Here is an 18,088-nt window from a genome sequence, read left to right on the forward strand (position 1 = left end):
ACGTGCCCGTGCCCTAAGCAAACCGTATCGAACAACAATGACCTGCACGGACAGACATGCCAATCTTGCCATCCAGCTCACGGGGATGCCTGTCCGTCCGATCGTCTCTCGAGAGACGGGACGGTGCACCGAAGGCAATGTCCGTCCGATCAACGGGCTTCGGCGCGTCAGGCCAATAGGATGCTGAAGGCAGAGCGTCTCATCTGATCCTCATCCAGCGCCAACGTCCAGCACGCTCCATCACGAGTAGTACTAGTGCTCTCACGTGCCCGCACTCCATCGAACCGCGCAAGCAGTGCAGCGCGAAAGCCAACTCTCTCGCCAATCCGGACGAGCCATGTCGAGTATGGCCTCGCAATTCTGCGCAGTCTCTGACTTTAAGCGAGTCCCTCTGTCCACCCTCTTGCCTGCCTTGTGCTGACTCGCTTGGGAAACCTCCTAGTCGTCTGCTCAGGCAGAAAGTGAACGAGCTCAAGCAGATGTATGCCAGCAAGGCGAGCTCGCTCAACCTGATCCGTCTCAACGAGTCGTTCAGCGCATACGATGCAGAGATTGCCAACACCGCTCACGATGCCTACGTCAAGGCGCAGAAGACGACGGATGCGATCCTGTACACGAGCGTCAAACCGGGCGACAAGACGATCGGTGGCGGGGGTGCCTATCGCGTCGTTCGTCCCGACCGTTCCTATGAGCACTGTCAGGTCATCGCTACCATCCCGTCCTCGGACACGACCAGTCTCCTCATTGCCGAACTCATGCTCGTCGACATCGCCCTCGCCATCATGCTAGGCGGCGAACTCGATCAACCCAAGGGCACCTTTCACTTCTTCAGCAAGAGCAAGACCATCATCTCCATCCTCAGTCAGATCGCAGAAGAGGTCAACAAGCCTGGCTGTCTCGTCTTCTCGCCCCAGTGGAATCCTGATAGCGCAGAGGCTGATCTCAAGTAGCTTGAGCCTGTTGCGGACTGATGGAGCAAGACTCATCGCATCTTGCTGCTGGCAGCCCATGTTTCGCTCGAGCTTGACTTTCGCAATCTCTCCAAGTAATGCAGGACATCTGACCAATCTGAATGTGCCTAGCTGTGCCAGGCCTGAAGGGCAGCCATCGCACGCCAAACTCACTTGAGCATGACGCTGACGAGCAGACCTTCTCGAAGGCTCTTGCTCGAGCACTTATCGGGTCGCTTGTGAAAATGCATCTGGCCGGCGCCTCTAAGCTCTAGGCGCAATAAATACCAGGCAGATGTGCCGCGATGACGCGCTGCTTGGCTGACACCTGACAGGCAATTGACAGCGCTAGCAGGCAGCCATGCTGCGTCTGGCAGCCTGTCGACACGCTCGCCGGCTGCCCCTCACATCGACACGCAGACAAACCACGACACGCATCAGCAGCAATGCACAAGCAACATGGCCAGAGCATGCGAGTCACCAAGGCCAGGTACGGGCTCTGAGGAGCGCACCCGCCAAGCATGACTCGGCAACTGCCTATCCCTTCGAGGACATCTCGCTCGGCAGTCCCCGGGGCAGACTGGCCTCGCTCGACACGGCAGCGACAGACTCACAACGACGTTATGCCTACTTCTACCTTGACTCACTCTTTCCGATCAGGCTGGGCGTGTGGGATGTGCGCTACTTGGTGGCAGAGATGCTCAAGGATGCTCTGCTCGATCGACTGCGCGTAGCAGTGCCGAATGACGCAAAGTACTCGCTCAGAGTGGAGAATGTACTCGAGAGGAGCAAGGATGGAGGCTGTTTTGTCAATTTCAGCTACATACCACCCTCGAGAGCGATAGCACAAGAGCAGGAGGAAAAGGCAGAGGCAGAGCAAGCGGCAGAGGCAGTCAAAGCAGATAGCAAAAAGGCCGACAATGTCGAGGAGACAGAGGCAAAGGAGGACGTGCCTGATCCGTCCCTGGTCGATATTCAAGATCTCATCCGTGCCCACTTTGCCAAGCAAACAAACCTCAAGCCATGGTACCTCTTCAGTCCTCTCCGGGTCTTCCTCGTCAGGGGCAAGCCTTGGCTCGAGGACATGAACCGGTTCCCCAATAGCGTCATCCGCATCGAATTCGAAGGCACATCCTCAGATATACCACAAGAGCAGCTATGGGAAATGCTCAGACCCTACGGACGTATCCATGACATCACGCCTCAGCCGCCCTCGAGCAAAGACTTGCCACGCTACGCAGAGGTACAATTCCGAACGACGAGAAGTGCAGCGGCCGCGCGAAATTGCTTGCATGGACTGCGCCTCAAAGCACCCTCGGGCAGTATCGTCCTTCGCATTCTCTACAAAGAGAGACTGAGGAGCCATGCAATGCGCGACTGGATCTCGTCCCATCCTCGCATCGTCTTGCCCATCGTTGCGGTCCTGCTAGGTGGCCTCTCTTACTTGGTCTTTGATCCCATCAGAGGCTTCTTCGTCCGCGCGCATGTCTGCGGCATGTTCGACTTCAACGAGTATCGCCTTGTCAAGTGGCTCAAAGTCGAAACGCTGGACAGGCTTGGCTTTTCTACTCGCAGCCAGTCTGCCAGTCCTGGCACGGGCATCGAAAAGGAACGTCAAGAGGCTGCTGCCCAACTCTCCACCTGGCTACGGGACACGCCAGACACTTTCATCGTCATCACCGGTCCCCGAGGCTCCGGCAAGCATGCCGTTCTCGACCAGGCCCTTGCAAACCAACGCAACGTGCTCGAGATCAACTGTGAGGATATCGTCCGTTCGGCAAAGAACGACAATCAGCTCGTGTCGGAGATAGCCAGACAGACCGGCTACTGGCCTGTCTTTGGCTTCCTCGCCAGTCTCAACAGCATGCTCGATCTCGCTGCGGTCGGCCTCATAGGTACAAAAGCTGGCTTTGCCACTTCTGTCGACCAGCAAATCAAGCAGATCTTCGAAGTCACCGCATCTTCACTCAAGAAACTCTCAGACGAAGCGAAGCAGGAGCGTACAGAAGCCCTTCGGAAGATTGAGGCCTCAAAGCAGACCAAGACCGAGAAAGAGAAGCAGGTCGAGACTGCGATCATGCAGGGCGAAGTGCGCGACAGTCGTCTGCAGGCCGTTAGCGGTCTCGAAAGCATCTCTGAAGCTGGCGTCAGTCCCGGTCAAGACTCTGAGAAAGAAATGTATGTCGTGCTTTGAATCAATAGCAGAGCTGACCGAGCAGTCTGCAGCGTTGCGGAAGGTCCCGGCGCAGCAAACGAGCTTCGAAAGATCTCTGATGACATCCTGGGAGCAAGTCCTGATGCATCTGCCGATCTCGACAAGATCCCCATCGTTGTCATTCGAGGCTTCTACAACAAAGGTGGCCGAAAGCAGGACATGCTTTGGACCGCACTAGCAGACTGGTAAGTCTCTTTGCCCTCAGCTCTCGCTATGACGTGCTCATGCTCGAGTAGGGCCGCTCTACTCGTCGAGAACCAGATTGCGCACGTGGTACTGACCTCAGACTCGGTCTCGGTCACGAAACCGCTGCAAAAGGCTATGCCCAGCAAGCCTATGTCTTCCATGATCAACCTCACCGATGCATCGTCTGACAACGCACTCCAGTACATTTCTGCCAAATTAGCGGAATTGAATAAGGGCGATCTACTCAACAAGTCGACGGAAGCTGCCGTGATGCAACTTGGCGGACGTTTGACCGTGAGTGCAGAGCTGCTGATGGTACAACGGGACTGACAAAGAGTGCAGGATCTGGAGATCTTGATACAGAAGGTCCGAGGTGGCATCGATCTGGACGAAGCTGTCGACGACATTGTCAGCCGTTCTGCGGCAGAGATTCGCAAGAACGCATTCGGAGACGATAACGAAGAAGCGAGCAATCTGCCATGGACACGCAGTCACGCTTGGGCTATCTGTAAGCAACTGAGTGCGAATGACGAGCTCAAGTACAGTGATACGCTTCACAACACCTTCAAAGACAATGACAAGGCACTGCACGCGCTTGAGCAGTCCGAGATCATCTCTATCGTCCATCGCGACGGCAGGCCAAGCGCAATCAAGCCCGGCAAACCCGTCTACCGGTCAGCTTTCCAGCGACTCACGAGCGATCCCATCTTTTTTGCATTGAACGAGCTCGCGTCTGCCGAGAAGGCAATCGCCACCGCCGAGGCTGACATCGCGGCAGCCGAGAAAGATCTCGTCAGTCTCGGACAGCTCTTCTCGCAGGACAAGGGCAGGTGGATCTTCGGAAATTCGTCGGCGGTACCCGTCGAGATTGCCAGCCGCGTAGACGGATTGCTTGCCAAGATGCGTGCTGCCGAAGACGCCATAACAGCATCGAACGAGAAGATCGAAAAGCAAGTCGCCGTGCTGAGGTCGACTCGCTAGTCCAGCTTGCATTCACGACACGACTCTGTAGGATATGCGATTTGTGCACTGTAGTCAGGATGTAATGTAGGTCTCCTCATGCCTTACGAGGTCCTGCCTCGCGTTGCTTGATGCGTGCCTGTCGCGTGGCCTCTTGCTGTGCCTCTTCCAGGGTGATTCCTTTGCGGTTGAGAGGATCGACGGCTTCGTATTCGGCCTTTAGGCTGCGGTCGAGGGTTGCGTCTTTTCTGAATTTCAGAGTATGGCCGAGCCATGTCAGGTCTGTCTCGTCGACGTCTTCCTCTAAGTTGTCCTCTGGGTTTGTGTGGGAGTCTGCTGCAGGCTGCTGCTGCTTGACTTCTTTGACTTTGGTGCGCAAAAGCTGATCAAAATCGTTCAAGCTAGCGCCTAGCGCGCGGTCTTCGAGCTTCTTGCCGATCTTGCGCTTATGGGCGTACTTTTCTCGTTCGGCAGCGAGCAGGCTGGCCTTTGCTTTCGTTTGCGCTCTCGCAGCTTCTGCTGCTTGGTCGGCCTTGCGGTCTTTCATCCTTCGCATCTCAGCCTGTACCTTCTCTATCTGCGCTTGTACTTTGGCACTGATGCTCCGGAATGAGCAATGATCAGACTGTCCAGCACGTACATACCTCGCATCGGGCGAAGGCTCTTTGGGTTTGGGAGCTGCTCGCTTGGGTTGGACTGGCTCAGGCACCGGTGATGCGATCTTCCGCTTTACCGGACGAGAAGTGTCAGTATCGGGTAGCTGAGGTATGTGCATGGCTCTGTCGTCGACAATGCGACTGGACAAACGTTTGTCGTCCAGCACATCGTGTGCAGATAAGGTCTTGGGACCTCTTGGTGCGGCTGCAGGCTGAGCTTCCTCCTCAAAGGAGAGTAGGCCAGCATTCCTGGGGGACCACCTGTCAGTCGCGATGTTTGCGAGCGACGGAGGAGTCTCACTTTGTGCCTTTGCGATTCGAGCCTTTCTTTGACTGTCGTGATGCCAAGCGCGCCTTTTCTTGCTCTCTGCGTTCGGATGCGGTGATGCGAGGTACGATGTCATCAAACGGATTGTCATCGACTGTCACGCTTCGTATGCGCGGCGGATAGACAGGCCTCTCTGTGCCTTCTTCCAGTTCGAGCTCGTTCAGTCTGAGGACGTTGTATAGCGTGTCGCCGTAGAGCTACGACCTCCTCAGCGATCATATCGTCATGCAGTGATATACATACTCTGCCAAAGAGTGTGTGCTTGCCTGTCAGCTCGTCTGCTTTGTCCATTGTCACGAAGAACCTAGCGCGTCCCAGTCAACGAACAAGCATAGACTGACGTATGGCGGACACCGACTGTGACAGGTTGGTGTCCCTTGTGCCAGGATTGGCCATACCGACGAGTCCGCGCCGGTTGAACCTCAGTCTGGGAGAGAATTCGTCGGCAAAAGGTTCATCAAAGATGCTCTCTCCTCCCTGTCCTGTGCCTGTTGGATCGCCCGTCTGGGCAATGAAGTCCTTGACGATGCGGTGGAAGATGTGACCGTCATAGTAGCCTTCGAGACAGAGCTGGACAAAGTTGCGACAAGCCAGAGGAGCCTCTTTCTTGCCTGACCATAGTTCGACAGAAATGTCGCCGACTGTCGTGTGAAGCGTGACCCGGCCTGCCGTCGGAGGCTCGACTGCCATACTGTGCATGCCGAACTCCGAGTCAGCTCTGCTTGCGCTGATGACCTGATGGGCACGCACAAGGACGTCATCTTGAGGATGGACAGCGGTCGACCTGGCAAGCGCGCGCAAGTCCAACGTTGGCATCAAGCCTGTCGACGATGCCGACGATTTCTGTTGGCGATGGCCTCGATGTGAACTACGACAAGGAGCAACGAGTGTGTTCGTGCAATGGGATGCAGCTCATCCTACAGTCTGCACATGCCTCAGCGACACTGAAAGAGGCCGACAAGCATGACATCTGGCAAAGTCAGAGAACAAGCTGGGCGTTGGCCTATACGGCCGCATTCTACCTCGCGAGTGAGACCGGTGCTTCCTTTGACATCGACTCATCATCCCAGGACGCGAGTGTCCGACAGCGTGCTTCCAGTCTGACACAAAGCCGAATAACACGATCTTACGTCATGCAACTCTTTGCTCTTCATCTCTCTGCCCCTCAGCAGCCTTTCCCGAACATTGCGAGCCACACAGAGTCAAAGAGGGGCACCATCGCACACCCCTTGCGGCCTCCACAGCCGCTGGGATGCGTCTACTCACGCTATATACCCCATCTCGACGAGTATTTCCAACTCGAGCCTTACGACCACGCGCGACTCGACCTCATGCACGGCTGGCTCAACGATCCCCGGGTCGACCAGTACTGGCAAGACAAGGGCACGCTCGAAGATCACAAGAAGTACCTTGGCGCCAAGATCGATGACCTGCATAATGTCCCTGTCATTGGCTCATACAGATCTGACAGATCGGGCGTCAGTCCTGCGTGCTACTTTGACATCTACTGGGCAAAGGAGGATCGCATAGGCGAATTCTACGATGCGGGCGACTACGATAGAGGCATCCATATGCTCGTCGGATCCAAAGATCACAGAGGACCTCATCGCGTACGAGCCTGGCTCGTCTCGCTTTGTCACTACATCTTCATAGACGATCCCAGGACGATGCGGATCGTATCTGAGCCGGATGCACGCAATACTAAGATGATCGACTACCTCATCAAACACGGTTTCAGGAAGGAAAAAGAGTTTGACTTTCCGCACAAGCGCGCAGCTCTCATGATGTCAGTCTGCCAAACCAGTCTCTGAGCCGCGCTGATGGACTGCTGCAGCCTCGACCGCACAGACTACTTCGTCAACGATCGCTGGTAGAGAGTCACAAACGTGCTGCAATTAGAATGTTGCTACAGATCCATCATGGGTCATCAACGTTAAGTCGTGAGATCGTGTGCGTGTGTGCGAAGACTGAGCTATCTTGCCGTGCCATCATCATGAACGCCAGACTTTTGCCTGCTCGCTCTCACTGCTGCCGCGTGGGGTGATTCCGGCGCAAAGTGCTCGTACATCGACATGTCGGGCAGAACTGGTACGGGAGGTATAGAAGTGGGCGAATGGGATCGATAAGCACCATACATGTCGCCTTTCGATGGTGCTCTTCGAGCTGATCGTAGATCAACATTGGATCGTCGGGCGGGAAGAGCGGCTGCGGCCGCTGCAGCATCACTGCTGAGCGAAGAAGTCGAAGTGCGCGATCGCATGTCGGGCATGCTCTTCTTTGGCCTGACGCCGTTGAGGAAGGAGCTGTACGCCGCAGCTTCTTGCTGACTGTGTGGCTGCCTGATGCCCATCGCGATACGTGTATCGGGCTATCATGCCCGTCAGTATGTCTCATTCCTCCGGAAAATACGAAAACCTACCTTCGTGGGACTTGCAGGGTTGCTGACACCCGTGAAATCTTTCATGACGACGACATATCGCTCATCACCCAAGCCGACGCTCTGATGATTCAGCCCGAGTCGCTGAGCCACCAGGTGGACCGTTCTTCTTTGCAGCGGCTGCAGAGATCTCGCGAAAGCGAGTTCGTCGCGCAAGGCATCATCTTTGAAGCTGAGCACGCGAGAGTAGATCTGGAGAGTCTGAGGATCGTTGAGATCTAGCTCTGGATATGTGGCGCCTTTGTCAGCGCGATCGAATGAGTCAAAACCTATGCCTACCTCTTACTTCGGAGCCCGGCAGACCAATGTCAGATCCGCCTGGACTGGCCGGCATTTGTTGTGCACCAGTGTCCAGGATCGACCACGGATTGGCGATACCTGATTCGCCCTGTGAGGGTCGGTATTCCATCGCAGGCGTTTGCCAGCTCTCTTGCCGATCGCGAGTGAATCGTTCCCGTTCTTTCTCAAGCTGCATACTCCGCATCCGCTTCATTGCCTTGTCGCGCTCGATCCGCTCCTTCTCGCCTGCTTGCAACACTTTTTTGTATTCCACTCGCAGCTTCCTGCCGTGTATATCGAAGCCGTTGAGTGCAGCCACGCAAGCATCCGTCTCGGCTGGCGTCTTGAAGTTGGCGAACGCTAGGCCACGGAATATGCCGCCGTCATAGTGGTAATTGAACGCGTAGGGCGCTGGGAGCTCAAGTTCCTCCTGCAAGATATATAAATTTAGAAAGCGCGGCGATGAGATCGAGTGTCACTTGCCATGATCTGGAGCAATACGTCCTTTTCGACTTGGAAAGGAATGTTCTTGATCACAATGGCGGTTGGTATCGTGTCCTCTGGCGCGTTCCCTGGATTGATATGTTCGTGTGGGGGTAGAGCGGTGCTTGCCATTCTACGGGTATCCTGACCGTGCCCGATCGCTGACGGCAGATGGGGAGCCGCATGCCAATTCGAGAGTGATTGAGGCACAAAATGATTGTCCAGTGCAGGCTGACCAGTCGGCAAGAGAGGCGCAGGACTGGTGAGAGGCTTCACTCGGGGACTGCCACTACCGATACCACCAAAGTCAGAGGCTTTGTTCCATGCTGGCCAGCCTGCTTGCGAGTCCGATGGCCTCGGCAAGTCTTGGTACACTGCAGAACTGAACGGAGAAGGCTGCCTGAACTGAATGGGTGCGACAGGCATCGAATGACGATGTTGCTGCGCTTGCATGTGGGCGAAATGAGAGTACTGCGCTGATGGCATGGCGTCAAAAGGTGAAGTCGTGAATTGATTGTCTGTACTTGCTGAATAGCCATGCTGAGGTGAAGGCGCCGAACGCGGTACGTTGTAGGCTTCTCGTGTAGGCATGGATGCATACTGAGCGTGACTGTCGAGAAGATGTGTCTGTGCCTGAGGCGTCGCGTCTGGGGCTGACAGAGGAGGCGATCCCTCGCCGAGCGTGGTCGGATTGGACGAGGAGGAAGCGCCGGCATGAGAAGAAAGGTTTGAGAAATAAGGCGAATGTGCGGGCGAGGAGGAGAGCTGGTCCTCGGAGGAAGAGCTCGAGGCGGCGATCAATGCTGCCTGTGATGTTTTCTGCAGACGACCTTGACTGTCAGCAGCCGCACTCGCCTCGAACGCAAAAGAAAAGGACAAACATGCTTGAGGCCAAAGGCAGAGCCATGGGACAAGCCCTGAGTATCCCACACCGCCCGTTTGACAGGCGAACTATTGCGCGGACTGCTGGCTAAGCCTCCAACAAAAGGCGCGGCGTTGCCGTTGAGATCGAAAGCAGGCGGCAGGGCGGTAGTCTGACTCGCAGAGCCATTCTGGCCTGAGAATCGATGACCACCGATCGGTGAGGGCGGTATCGAGCTCGTGGCCGTCGTCGCGCCAGTCCGGGGCAAGGAGACAAAAGTGCTATCGATATCGAGCGAGGCGAGCCTCGAGCTCAGATCAGCTGACATTCTTCTTCCTATTGCCGATGTGAGACCCTTGCGAGCGGTTCCAGGTGAGGCATCGCCTCTTGTTTGCCCCGTCTATGCTCGTTGCCGTTCGTCGCGAGATTTTCTACGCGCAGAGGGGCAACTACGGGGAAGGTCACAACAGGGGTATAAGTGTCGGTAACGGACAAGTCAAATATCATCAAACTGGCTTCTCCGCCTTTTCATTTCCATCGACGGGAGCATTGCAGCCTGCAGGCTCATAGTTTCCGCCGCTTGGGCCGAGCCAGCAATGCAGATTAGCGCCGGAGCCAGCCATGTCCCATTGGTTGCCACTGTTTGAAGTCGTGAGTATAAACAAACCTCGCGAGACTGGATGACGTACGTATAGCCATCATATACGACGCCAAAGGGCGCATCGGGAGCGTTCTTGCTGCATCGTCTGCGTCAGCTAGTAGTATGGTCTTGGCGTAGTCAAGCCTACACGCATTTGAGCCACATATTAGTGGTGCAGTCAAGATTGGCAATAGTCAGCTTTGGGTTCTCGATCTGGACGATATACCAGAGGTTATCGGCAAGCTGCATGTCTGCGAATGTAGCACTCGGATCATCGACGGCGCCTCTGCGCATGTTGGTTCGTCGAGCAAGAGACGCAGCGAGCGCCATTGAGGCGTAGCAGCAGAGGAACAATTGGGCAAGCACGAGCATACTGTTGGTCTTCTCTTGGCTGATCGAGAAGCTGCCGAACGGTCTCTCGGCTACCGATCGGAGTGCTCGAGGAAATGCAACGAGCGGCTTTGAGTAGAAGAGGGGACGTTGCTTAGGAGATAAAGACTGGCATCGCCATTCGAGTTTGAATGCAACGGGATGTCATGTCTGGACGCGAGGCAACCTCTTGACGATTGGCCCGACCTCGGACCTAGATGCAACGATGCACAGGCTGTCGGTCACAGTTGCAACTCGGCCAGCGTGTGCTCGGACGACGCCGTCAAAGCTCGGCTACCGCAGAGGAGCGATACAGAGCCCGCATCGAAACGCACAATCATGTCCTCCAAACATTTGTTCACCTCTTGCCGCCGCGACAGAGCCCATCCGGTGCCCCAAAGGATAGCGATGGCAAGCTACAGGGTCTCTGCGTGGCGATCAAGGACAACATCGCCGTTCGAGGGGCTCCCATGACCTGCGCATCCAAAATGCTCAAAGGTATTCGCCCAGCTCGCGACTGTCCCGAACGCAGCGTTTATGGAGCAATCTCGCAGACTTTAGCCCGCCGTACGAAGCGACGGTCGTCAGTAAGCTCAAGGAGCAAGGCGTGACCATCATCGGCAAGACCAACATGGACGAATTCGGCATGGGGTAAGCGCGAGTATCTCAAGGGGGGTTTGCGTGGGCTTATGAGACTCCGCCGGGCAGGTCATCCAACACATACTCGACCTTCGGAGCGGCGCTCCACCCCAAGAGCCTCGAAGAAGGCCCTGTGTATGTTGCAGGAGGCAGCTCAGGCGGAAGCGCGGCCGCGGTCTCTGCTGACATGTGTGACTTGTACGCTTGTATCCCTACAAGCGACGAAAGAGGCTCATTCGATGACGGACAGCGCGCTCGGGTCAGACACGGGAGGATCAGTACGCCTGCCTGCGAGCTACAACGGCATCTACGGACTCAAGCCATCGTACGGACGACTCTCTCGGTTCGGCCTTGTTTCTTTCGCCAGCAGCCTGGACTGTATAGGCATCATGTCTCGGGACATCGACCTTTCGGAACGTGCATACGGTTTGTCGAACGTGTTGCAGTTTCACCTGGGCTCATCTCAAAGCAGACGTCATGAAGGGTCACGATGAACGCGATGCTACATCGATAGACGACGAATTCGCAGTGAGAGCCGAGGCTGATGCTTTGGGGCTCAGTGACGACGATCTTAGTAAAGTACGAGTGGGCGTACCGTCAGTACGTGACTGGCACAAAATCGGCATCACTCGTACTCATTCATCCTAGGAGTACTTCCCTCGAGAGCTTGCGAGCGGTATTGCAGACAGCTTGCGAAAGACGATTACGCGATTGCGATCACTGGGCGCAACCGTCGTATCTGTCTCTATGCCAGCCACGCGGTATGCGCTCAGCACGTACTACGTCCTGGCCAGCGCAGAAGCGAGTAGCAATCTGGCAAAATACGACGGCATTCAGTACGGTTCGTCACGTCCAGTGGCACGCTATATCTGCGCTGACACTGGGCGAGCAGGGCATCGCAGTGTGCGGGACAGGGAGGCAGCGGACAAGGCGTCGACGCCGCTTTACGCGCAAACGCGTACAGACGGCTTCGGACAAGAAGTACAGAGGCGGCTGTTGCTGGGCACCTTTGCTCTTACCGCAGAGTGAGGTTCCAGCCACGCAGACACGACGCATCTGACGCAAGAGCAGTGCATTTGACAACTACTACCTGCAAGCGCAAAAGTCTCGCTTGCGGATCAGATCAGATTTCGACCGGGTCTTTCGATCTTCCAATGCGTTGCTTGTCGACCGGACAGGCGATGACAAGGGTGTCGATGTATTACTGCATCCGGCAGCTATCCGCACCGCGCCCAAACTGACAGACTGTCCGCCTTATGCACAGAAGAACGAAAGCGATCTGTCGGCATACGTGCAGGACGTCCTGACTGTTCCTGCCAGCTTGGCAGGCGTACCTGCGCTAGCGATTCCCATAGATACAGAGGAAGCGACCGGGATGCCCATAGGTGCACAGCTCGTCGCCCAGTGGGGACACGAAAGGACACTGTTTAGCATTGCGAGAGCTTTGTCGAGTAATGCAGCTTAGACGGTCAGCCTGCAGAGAGTGTCTGTTTCTCTGACTCTTGCGCAACCTGCAGGCCGGCCTTGCTGTTGGACTGACGAGCGTCTCTATCGTTTTGCACCGTCAGGATACGTTCGAGCGTCACAATCTCTGGCTTCGACAGATGGAGCAAGCTGGCAAGCTCTTCGTCTGACTTGGCCGTCTCATCAGGCACGATCGCCGCAACGAGCTTGCTGAAGAGCGCAAGGTAAGCAGGAATTGCGCCGGGAGTCTTACCTAGGTAGGCGATCAACGCTTGCAGTGCCCGTCTGTCATCTTTGACAAGAAGAGCATAGTCCAGACTTGTGAGGACACTGCCCGGCTGAGAGCGCCAGAAGCGATCACGCTGCATGGCCAGCAGTCTGGCGACTTGCTGGTCGTCGCGCAAGTCTAGATGTATAGCGCAGCGCAGCGCAGTGTCACACAGAGCAGCACAGACTGCGGATCGTTCGGATGCCGCTGACGCTTTGGCGCTGTGTTGTGGTTGCGCTTCATCTCTGCCTGCGAGATCTGATTCTGTCATATGCGAGACTCGGTCGAGTGATTCGATGCAGAGTCGAAAGCAGGCTGCGTAGTCTTTACTGAAGTAGAGTGCATTGATCCTGTACTCGTTCTCCTTGCCTTTGCCCGCGTACCTGTCACTCTCGTACCACTGCAGCATCGCAGTAAGCGAAGGTGGTCGATGAACAAGAAACGAGGTGGTACATGATCGCTGTCGATTTTGGGCTGATAAGACTTGGAAGCTGCTCGAGCGGCATCTATCCGCTGCTGGCGGGCTGACACGTTCCTGCCTGCTTGGCTCTCATCGTCAAGAGCCAAGCCACCGAATGCTTCATCCATCCGCCAAAGCGATCGACGACGCGCGCGACTGTCAAGGTTTTCTTGCTGCCAGCGCTGTCGACTGTCGACTGTCGGCTGGTCGGCGGCTTGTTGGGGATGATGGGACCATGTCTGTGCAGGGTGAGCAGACGATGCATGTCGTCGAGCAGCAGAGCAGCAGCGACAGAGACGCTGCTCAACGTGCCCACTGCCGCGTCAAGCTCGCTCGACTCGTACTCTGCCATCCGAGCCGGGCCAACCCAGCGCAGTCGATGGCAGGAATACTACACCAACACGCTCTCGAGCGACTTGATGTACATGACCTACGAGCAGCGTCGATCGCAACCTATGCCCGACCCAGTGAGAGCTCAATGGGATCCACTCGATCCTTACACGAAGAATCGCCCCGCCAGACGGCAAAAGGGCGGTAAGCCGATTGCGCCGAAGCCGGAGATGGCCACACCTTCTTCGGTCGTCAAGCTAGAAGCTATCCATCTGACGACCCACTTGCCCGAAGCATCGGGCAACAAGGCAGCCCTCGTGCCTCTGCTGGCAGTCTACCAAGCCATAACCGGTCAGGTTCTCGCCCGTCCCAACTCGCCCAAGTCTGCCAGCGGGATCCATGTGACCAAGAGCAGATCAGGTTCGGCTTCGTTCAAGATCAGAGCAGGCATGCCCGCAGGACTGAGAGTGACGCTCAAGGGGCCAGATATGTGGACTTTCCACGAGACCCTCGTCGAGTTTGTCTTGCCTCGTCTCAAAGACTTTGCGGGGATCGCCTTGCCGCCTGCGACAGCTCAGAAGAACATCCCCTCTGCGTTGGGCGGCGTCGTCAATCTGGGTCTGCCGAGAGAATCGATGGGGTTGTTCCCTCAGATCGAGATCAATGCCGATGCCTATCCCAGGCAGTTCGGCTTTCAGGTCAGCTATGCCACTTCTGCCAAGGGCAAGGGCGCCCAGGATCGTGCTCGCGCACTGTTGTCGGGTCTCAAGATTCCGTTTGTGAGACGGTCAGGTCAACAGTAGGCAATGCATTCATCGGCTCGGCTTGGCTGAACTTAGCTCAACGAGGTCCCATCTTGATGATACCCGCGTTGACCAGCTTGAGAATCTTGTCTCTGATGTCTGCGTTCTGCATGTGACTCGCCAAGGACTGTGGATCGCTCTGGGCCTGCTGCAGGATCTGCTGCAGCGCCGGGTCGCTCAAGATTCTCTGGATCTCCGGATCTCGCTGCGCTCTTGCCAGCTTTTCCTCGTCCGTCTCGTTTGCCTCTGAAGCATACTGTGCCTGCACGATCTTTTGTTCGTGACCTCTGATCTCCTTTTCCGACTTGCCGTCCTTGTCGGCCGCCTTGGCCAGCGAGAGAGCAGTGAGCGCCTTGGAGTACTCTTTCATGCCAAACAAGATGAGCGCCTTTCGGATGTAGCCCTTGACAAAGGCAGGATCCACTTTGATGGCCGCCTCTGCATCCTTGAGCGCTTCGGGGAATGCCATGAGCTTGGCCAGTGCTGCTGCTCTGTTGGTGTAGCCCCTTGCATCGTTGGGGTTTCGTTTGATGGCTTCCTCGTACAGCTTGACCGCTCCTGGCCAGTCTCCTGCCTGCAAGCCTACCCCTCTCAGCACGAGATGTCTGCGACGAGACGAGGATGACCTGCCTTGAAGAGCGTGTTGCCTTCGTCGCGTGCCTTGTCCGACAGGGCAGGATCGACGTAGGCCTGCCTCTCCTTGTCGAGCTTCGTTCGTTCTGCTTCCTTGAGCTTGGCAAGTGCGTCGGGCGTGCGATGCTCGGTCAGTGATTTCTGGAAGTAGCGAATCGCTTGATCCCAGTCCTCCTTCTTGGTGTAAGCCGTGCCTAGCCGGGTGAAGCTCTTTGCGATCGTCTTGTAGTCCGCCCTGAGATCTCTTCCCTGCTCGGCTGCATCGAGGCATGTCGCAATACAGAGGTCGTAGTTGCCCTGCTCAAAGTAGACGGCCGACAGGTTGTTCAGGTAGGTGATGTCCTTGTGCAGCTCCCAGGCTCGTTGGTAGTGCTCGATCGCTGCTTCAAACTGGCGTGACTGGTAGGCTGTGTTGCCCAGCTTCTTCTCTGCATCTGCGCCCGCCTTGCCGTCGTCTGCCATGCTCGTCAGACCTGCTGCCAGCCTCGCCACGAAGCCGTCAAATTTCTAGAATTCTCTACGCGACCAGTCGATGACAGGCCGGACCGGCACGTGGAGCCCTGACATCATGATCCTAGGCTAGCCTGCGTCTGCGCATTATGAACTGGCCCCGCCCCGTCTAGAAGTCGTCTGACAGCTAGCATCGATGATGATGAAGCTGCTGCGATCCTACAAAAATATAAGACTCTAAAATTGGCCCCGTCCACTTCGCTAGCATCGCTATAGCCTCTGATTTCAGCGCTCTCAGCCTCATCTGCTCAGTCGCTCAGTGGATAGCTGTCTCTGGTCTCGGTCACAGATGTTGGAAGCCCCTGAGATCGAATCAGATGCTTCCGAAGCTCGACGATCGGGACTAGTACTGACCAAGCCCGACACTCATCCTCAAGCCACGAGCAGCAACGTGCACAAATTAGCCCTGTTCACGCGGCTCAATGTCACGAGCTGACATGCCAGCAAGCTCAGAATGACAATAGCAAACCCGCTGTCTATGCGTCAACCTGAGCGGTGTCATTGAGACCCGATACGAATGCATGATCTCACCCATATATCAAAGCGTGAGAACCTCAGGGACCATCCCCTGAGAGCTGCTTGCACGACTGTCGCACCCACAAGGGAACGTCCTCTGGAGAGCAGGCCTCTGTAGCAAGAAGACTGCTCGAGCGAGGTGTGAGACCTTGCCCCATCTCTATGCTTCCCCAATGTTCACAGCGCCCCCAAACTGGCTGTAAACCATCACGAAGAGCCAGCAACCACAATGTTGCAACATCGGTGAATGTGACAACGCTGCTTGAGGGGTTCGCAGGGACCCAATCCGCGATTCGGTCAAGCATCACGCTATCTACCGCCCGCTCACGGCATGCGATTCAGCGTCGACAAGTAGGAGGTTTTCATAGTACGGTGGGACTAGCTCCACACCTGCGCCAAACACGAATGATGCCATAATAAGCCGAACTACGCGCAGCGGGGTACCAACACCAGCGCTTTCAGGTCAAGGTCATAACTCTTGCGGCAAAGTCACTGTACCGGCTCAGTCGATGATCATCAACCACCAGCGCACAGCTATCGAAGTGGATCAGACGACAGGCGGTAGCAAGCTAATGCTCGCAACACCCTCTACGGGGCTTCAGGTAAGTTCGGCTCGGATGACTTCAATCGCGAAACGGTATCGACCCTTGCCGCCACTACGGACAACACTCTCTTGGTCGCGTCCCTGCATGCGTGCCGCCCGTTCGCACGGCACGCCGAGCCACGGCTCTGTCTAGTCGTCACTGCTACGTTGGAGACGCTCCTATGTGCAACTTGGGACCGTCCATCTTCCTTCTCGCCGATCTGTCCGTCTCTGCACGCGTGCGGGCGACCTCATCACAGGCAGGCTCCATTTCGCGCGGATACAGTCTCGCCGGCAAGCGCACATCCGTCGTACTCAGCGCTTTGAACACTTCAAGCTAGAACCCTTGCGGTCCAACGTCCTGCTTTCTGTTCCGAACCGCAATTTCCATTCAGACCTCACATAGCGCGATCACAACCCTGAACGTATCAGGATACACGTGAGATGGCCAGACGGCCGTCCGGATTGGTGATTGCACCAAGCAACGCTCTGGTAGCGTGGAGAGGACCGTAAATTCGAAGCTTCTCAGCCGCGCTTTGGGACGGTTGGAAGTGCGCATCTATGCTTGCGCCAGATGCAGCCTACAACGATGATCTCTCGGTTCGGCGACTGGAAACGTCTCGCACCTCACCTTCATGCCATCAACACACTCATTGTCACATGTCACCTAGTCACTCCTCTGTCGCCACGCGACTTTCGGTTTCAAAGTCAAGCTGAACGGGGCAAGCAAGCGAGCAGAAACGACCAGCGTCTTTGCAATCTATCCAACAATGCCAGAGTCCAAGCTCAGTCAAAAAGCAAGCCAATAAGCAGACCAACGAAAGCGAAAGCGCACACAAGCCACGTCGAAGTCGAAGATCTTGAGGGCTGGACCTGTATACCTGCGATTCCCTGCGATGCTCTGCGATTCCCTGCGATGCTCTGCGATTCCCTGCGATGCTCTGCGATTCCCTGCGATGCTCTGCGATTCCCTGCGATGCTCTGCGATGCCCTGCGTGCATTACCTATATTCGTATCGAGACGCGCGACCGGTATGCAGTAAGAGTCAGCAAGAGTGGTGCAGGTGAAGCACAAGCTGACCCTGAAGACAAGACGAGGCGCTGTCTTGACCCTCGTAGACCACTCTCCTCGCTATCTAGACTCTCTCCTGTTGCAGGGGTTAGATCAGCTAAAGCGTTGAGGACTGAAGAGGAGCAGACTGACCATCGCACAAGAAGACTGCGCTATGAGTCCGCCAGGAAAGACCGACTTGTTGCCAGGTCGAATCGCCAAAGGTCGCCGGCAGAAGCCATCCTTGAGGATCGCCAGAGCAACTTCTGCAAGCGCTGCAGCATCCAAGATGGCAGAGTCAGCATCGCTCGAAGCCTTCCAGGCCTCATATTCAGCACAGGGAGCAAGAAGAGAAGGCTCGAGATATACTTGCAGCTCCGCCGGGATGACGAGAGGCGCGTCATTGTCGTCAGTGTCGACAGCTGCCTTCCAGGCTTCGAAGTCGGCGTCGTAGGCGAGCAGCGACT

The 18,088-nt window shown here is 56.1% G+C and overlaps 9 protein-coding genes across 9 annotated transcripts in view; 5 read left to right on the forward strand and 4 right to left on the reverse strand.

Annotated features, from left to right (window-relative positions):
• Positions 1-346: 346 nt before the first annotated feature.
• L969DRAFT_92917 (uncharacterized protein) lies at positions 347-950 on the forward strand (the record flags this gene model as incomplete). The annotated part of the gene is made up of 2 exons (XM_014714776.1): positions 347-381; positions 443-950. 2 exons carry the CDS (start codon positions 347-349, stop codon positions 948-950), a joined length of 543 nt encoding a protein of 180 aa, XP_014570262.1.
• A 361-nt stretch (positions 951-1,311) lies between these two features.
• On the forward strand, positions 1,312-4,332 carry L969DRAFT_92918 (uncharacterized protein; the record flags this gene model as incomplete). The annotated part of the gene is made up of 4 exons (XM_014714777.1): positions 1,312-3,128; positions 3,177-3,350; positions 3,402-3,645; positions 3,694-4,332. 4 exons carry the CDS (start codon positions 1,312-1,314, stop codon positions 4,330-4,332), a joined length of 2,874 nt encoding a protein of 957 aa, XP_014570263.1.
• L969DRAFT_322806 (uncharacterized protein) lies at positions 4,084-6,088 on the reverse strand. The gene is made up of 6 exons (XM_014714778.1): positions 6,046-6,088; positions 5,654-5,986; positions 5,539-5,599; positions 5,269-5,492; positions 4,956-5,216; positions 4,084-4,907 (listed from the first exon to the last, which is right to left on the reverse strand). Exons 1-6 carry the CDS (start codon positions 6,054-6,056, stop codon positions 4,409-4,411), a joined length of 1,389 nt encoding a protein of 462 aa, XP_014570264.1. The 5' UTR covers positions 6,057-6,088; the 3' UTR covers positions 4,084-4,408.
• Positions 6,089-6,125: 37 nt separating this feature from the next.
• On the forward strand, positions 6,126-7,169 carry L969DRAFT_92920 (uncharacterized protein; the record flags this gene model as incomplete). Its single annotated transcript, XM_014714779.1, has 2 exons — positions 6,126-7,081; positions 7,130-7,169. The coding sequence occupies 2 exons, from the start codon at positions 6,126-6,128 to the stop codon at positions 7,167-7,169; spliced, it is 996 nt and encodes a 331-aa protein (XP_014570265.1).
• A 98-nt stretch (positions 7,170-7,267) lies between these two features.
• L969DRAFT_92921 (uncharacterized protein) lies at positions 7,268-10,290 on the reverse strand (the record flags this gene model as incomplete). Its single annotated transcript, XM_014714780.1, has 8 exons — positions 7,268-7,663; positions 7,715-7,956; positions 8,012-8,441; positions 8,495-9,313; positions 9,376-9,756; positions 9,869-9,995; positions 10,046-10,093; positions 10,145-10,290. The coding sequence occupies 8 exons, from the start codon at positions 10,288-10,290 to the stop codon at positions 7,268-7,270; spliced, it is 2,589 nt and encodes an 862-aa protein (XP_014570266.1).
• A 293-nt stretch (positions 10,291-10,583) lies between these two features.
• Positions 10,584-12,469, forward strand: L969DRAFT_15719 (uncharacterized protein; the record flags this gene model as incomplete). Its single annotated transcript, XM_014714244.1, has 8 exons — positions 10,584-10,863; positions 10,920-11,016; positions 11,074-11,202; positions 11,255-11,430; positions 11,477-11,604; positions 11,653-11,845; positions 11,897-12,029; positions 12,076-12,469. The coding sequence occupies 8 exons, from the start codon at positions 10,584-10,586 to the stop codon at positions 12,467-12,469; spliced, it is 1,530 nt and encodes a 509-aa protein (XP_014569730.1).
• A 4-nt stretch (positions 12,470-12,473) lies between these two features.
• L969DRAFT_45717 (uncharacterized protein) lies at positions 12,474-13,324 on the reverse strand (the record flags this gene model as incomplete). Its single annotated transcript, XM_014714781.1, has 2 exons — positions 12,474-13,136; positions 13,190-13,324. The coding sequence occupies 2 exons, from the start codon at positions 13,322-13,324 to the stop codon at positions 12,474-12,476; spliced, it is 798 nt and encodes a 265-aa protein (XP_014570267.1).
• A 99-nt stretch (positions 13,325-13,423) lies between these two features.
• Positions 13,424-14,329, forward strand: L969DRAFT_44833 (uncharacterized protein; the record flags this gene model as incomplete). Its single annotated transcript, XM_014714782.1, has 1 exon — positions 13,424-14,329. One exon carries the CDS (start codon positions 13,424-13,426, stop codon positions 14,327-14,329), a length of 906 nt encoding a protein of 301 aa, XP_014570268.1.
• A 2,600-nt stretch (positions 14,330-16,929) lies between these two features.
• L969DRAFT_615966 (uncharacterized protein) overlaps positions 16,930-18,088 on the reverse strand; it is a 2,217-nt gene continuing 1,058 nt past the window's right edge. Inside the window, exons 3-6 of the mRNA XM_014714783.1 lie at positions 17,991-18,086; positions 17,775-17,936; positions 17,652-17,706; positions 16,930-17,575 (exon numbers count right to left, since the gene is read on the reverse strand). Coding sequence (XP_014570269.1) covers positions 17,358-17,575; positions 17,652-17,706; positions 17,775-17,936; positions 17,991-18,086 — 531 coding nt within the window. The 3' untranslated portion in view covers positions 16,930-17,357. The remainder of the gene's footprint in view (positions 17,576-17,651; positions 17,707-17,774; positions 17,937-17,990; positions 18,087-18,088) is intronic.

The sequence above is a fragment of the Mixia osmundae genome (assembly GCF_000708205.1).
Source record: "Mixia osmundae IAM 14324 unplaced genomic scaffold scaffold_2, whole genome shotgun sequence".
NCBI lineage: Eukaryota > Fungi > Basidiomycota > Mixiomycetes > Mixiales > Mixiaceae > Mixia > Mixia osmundae.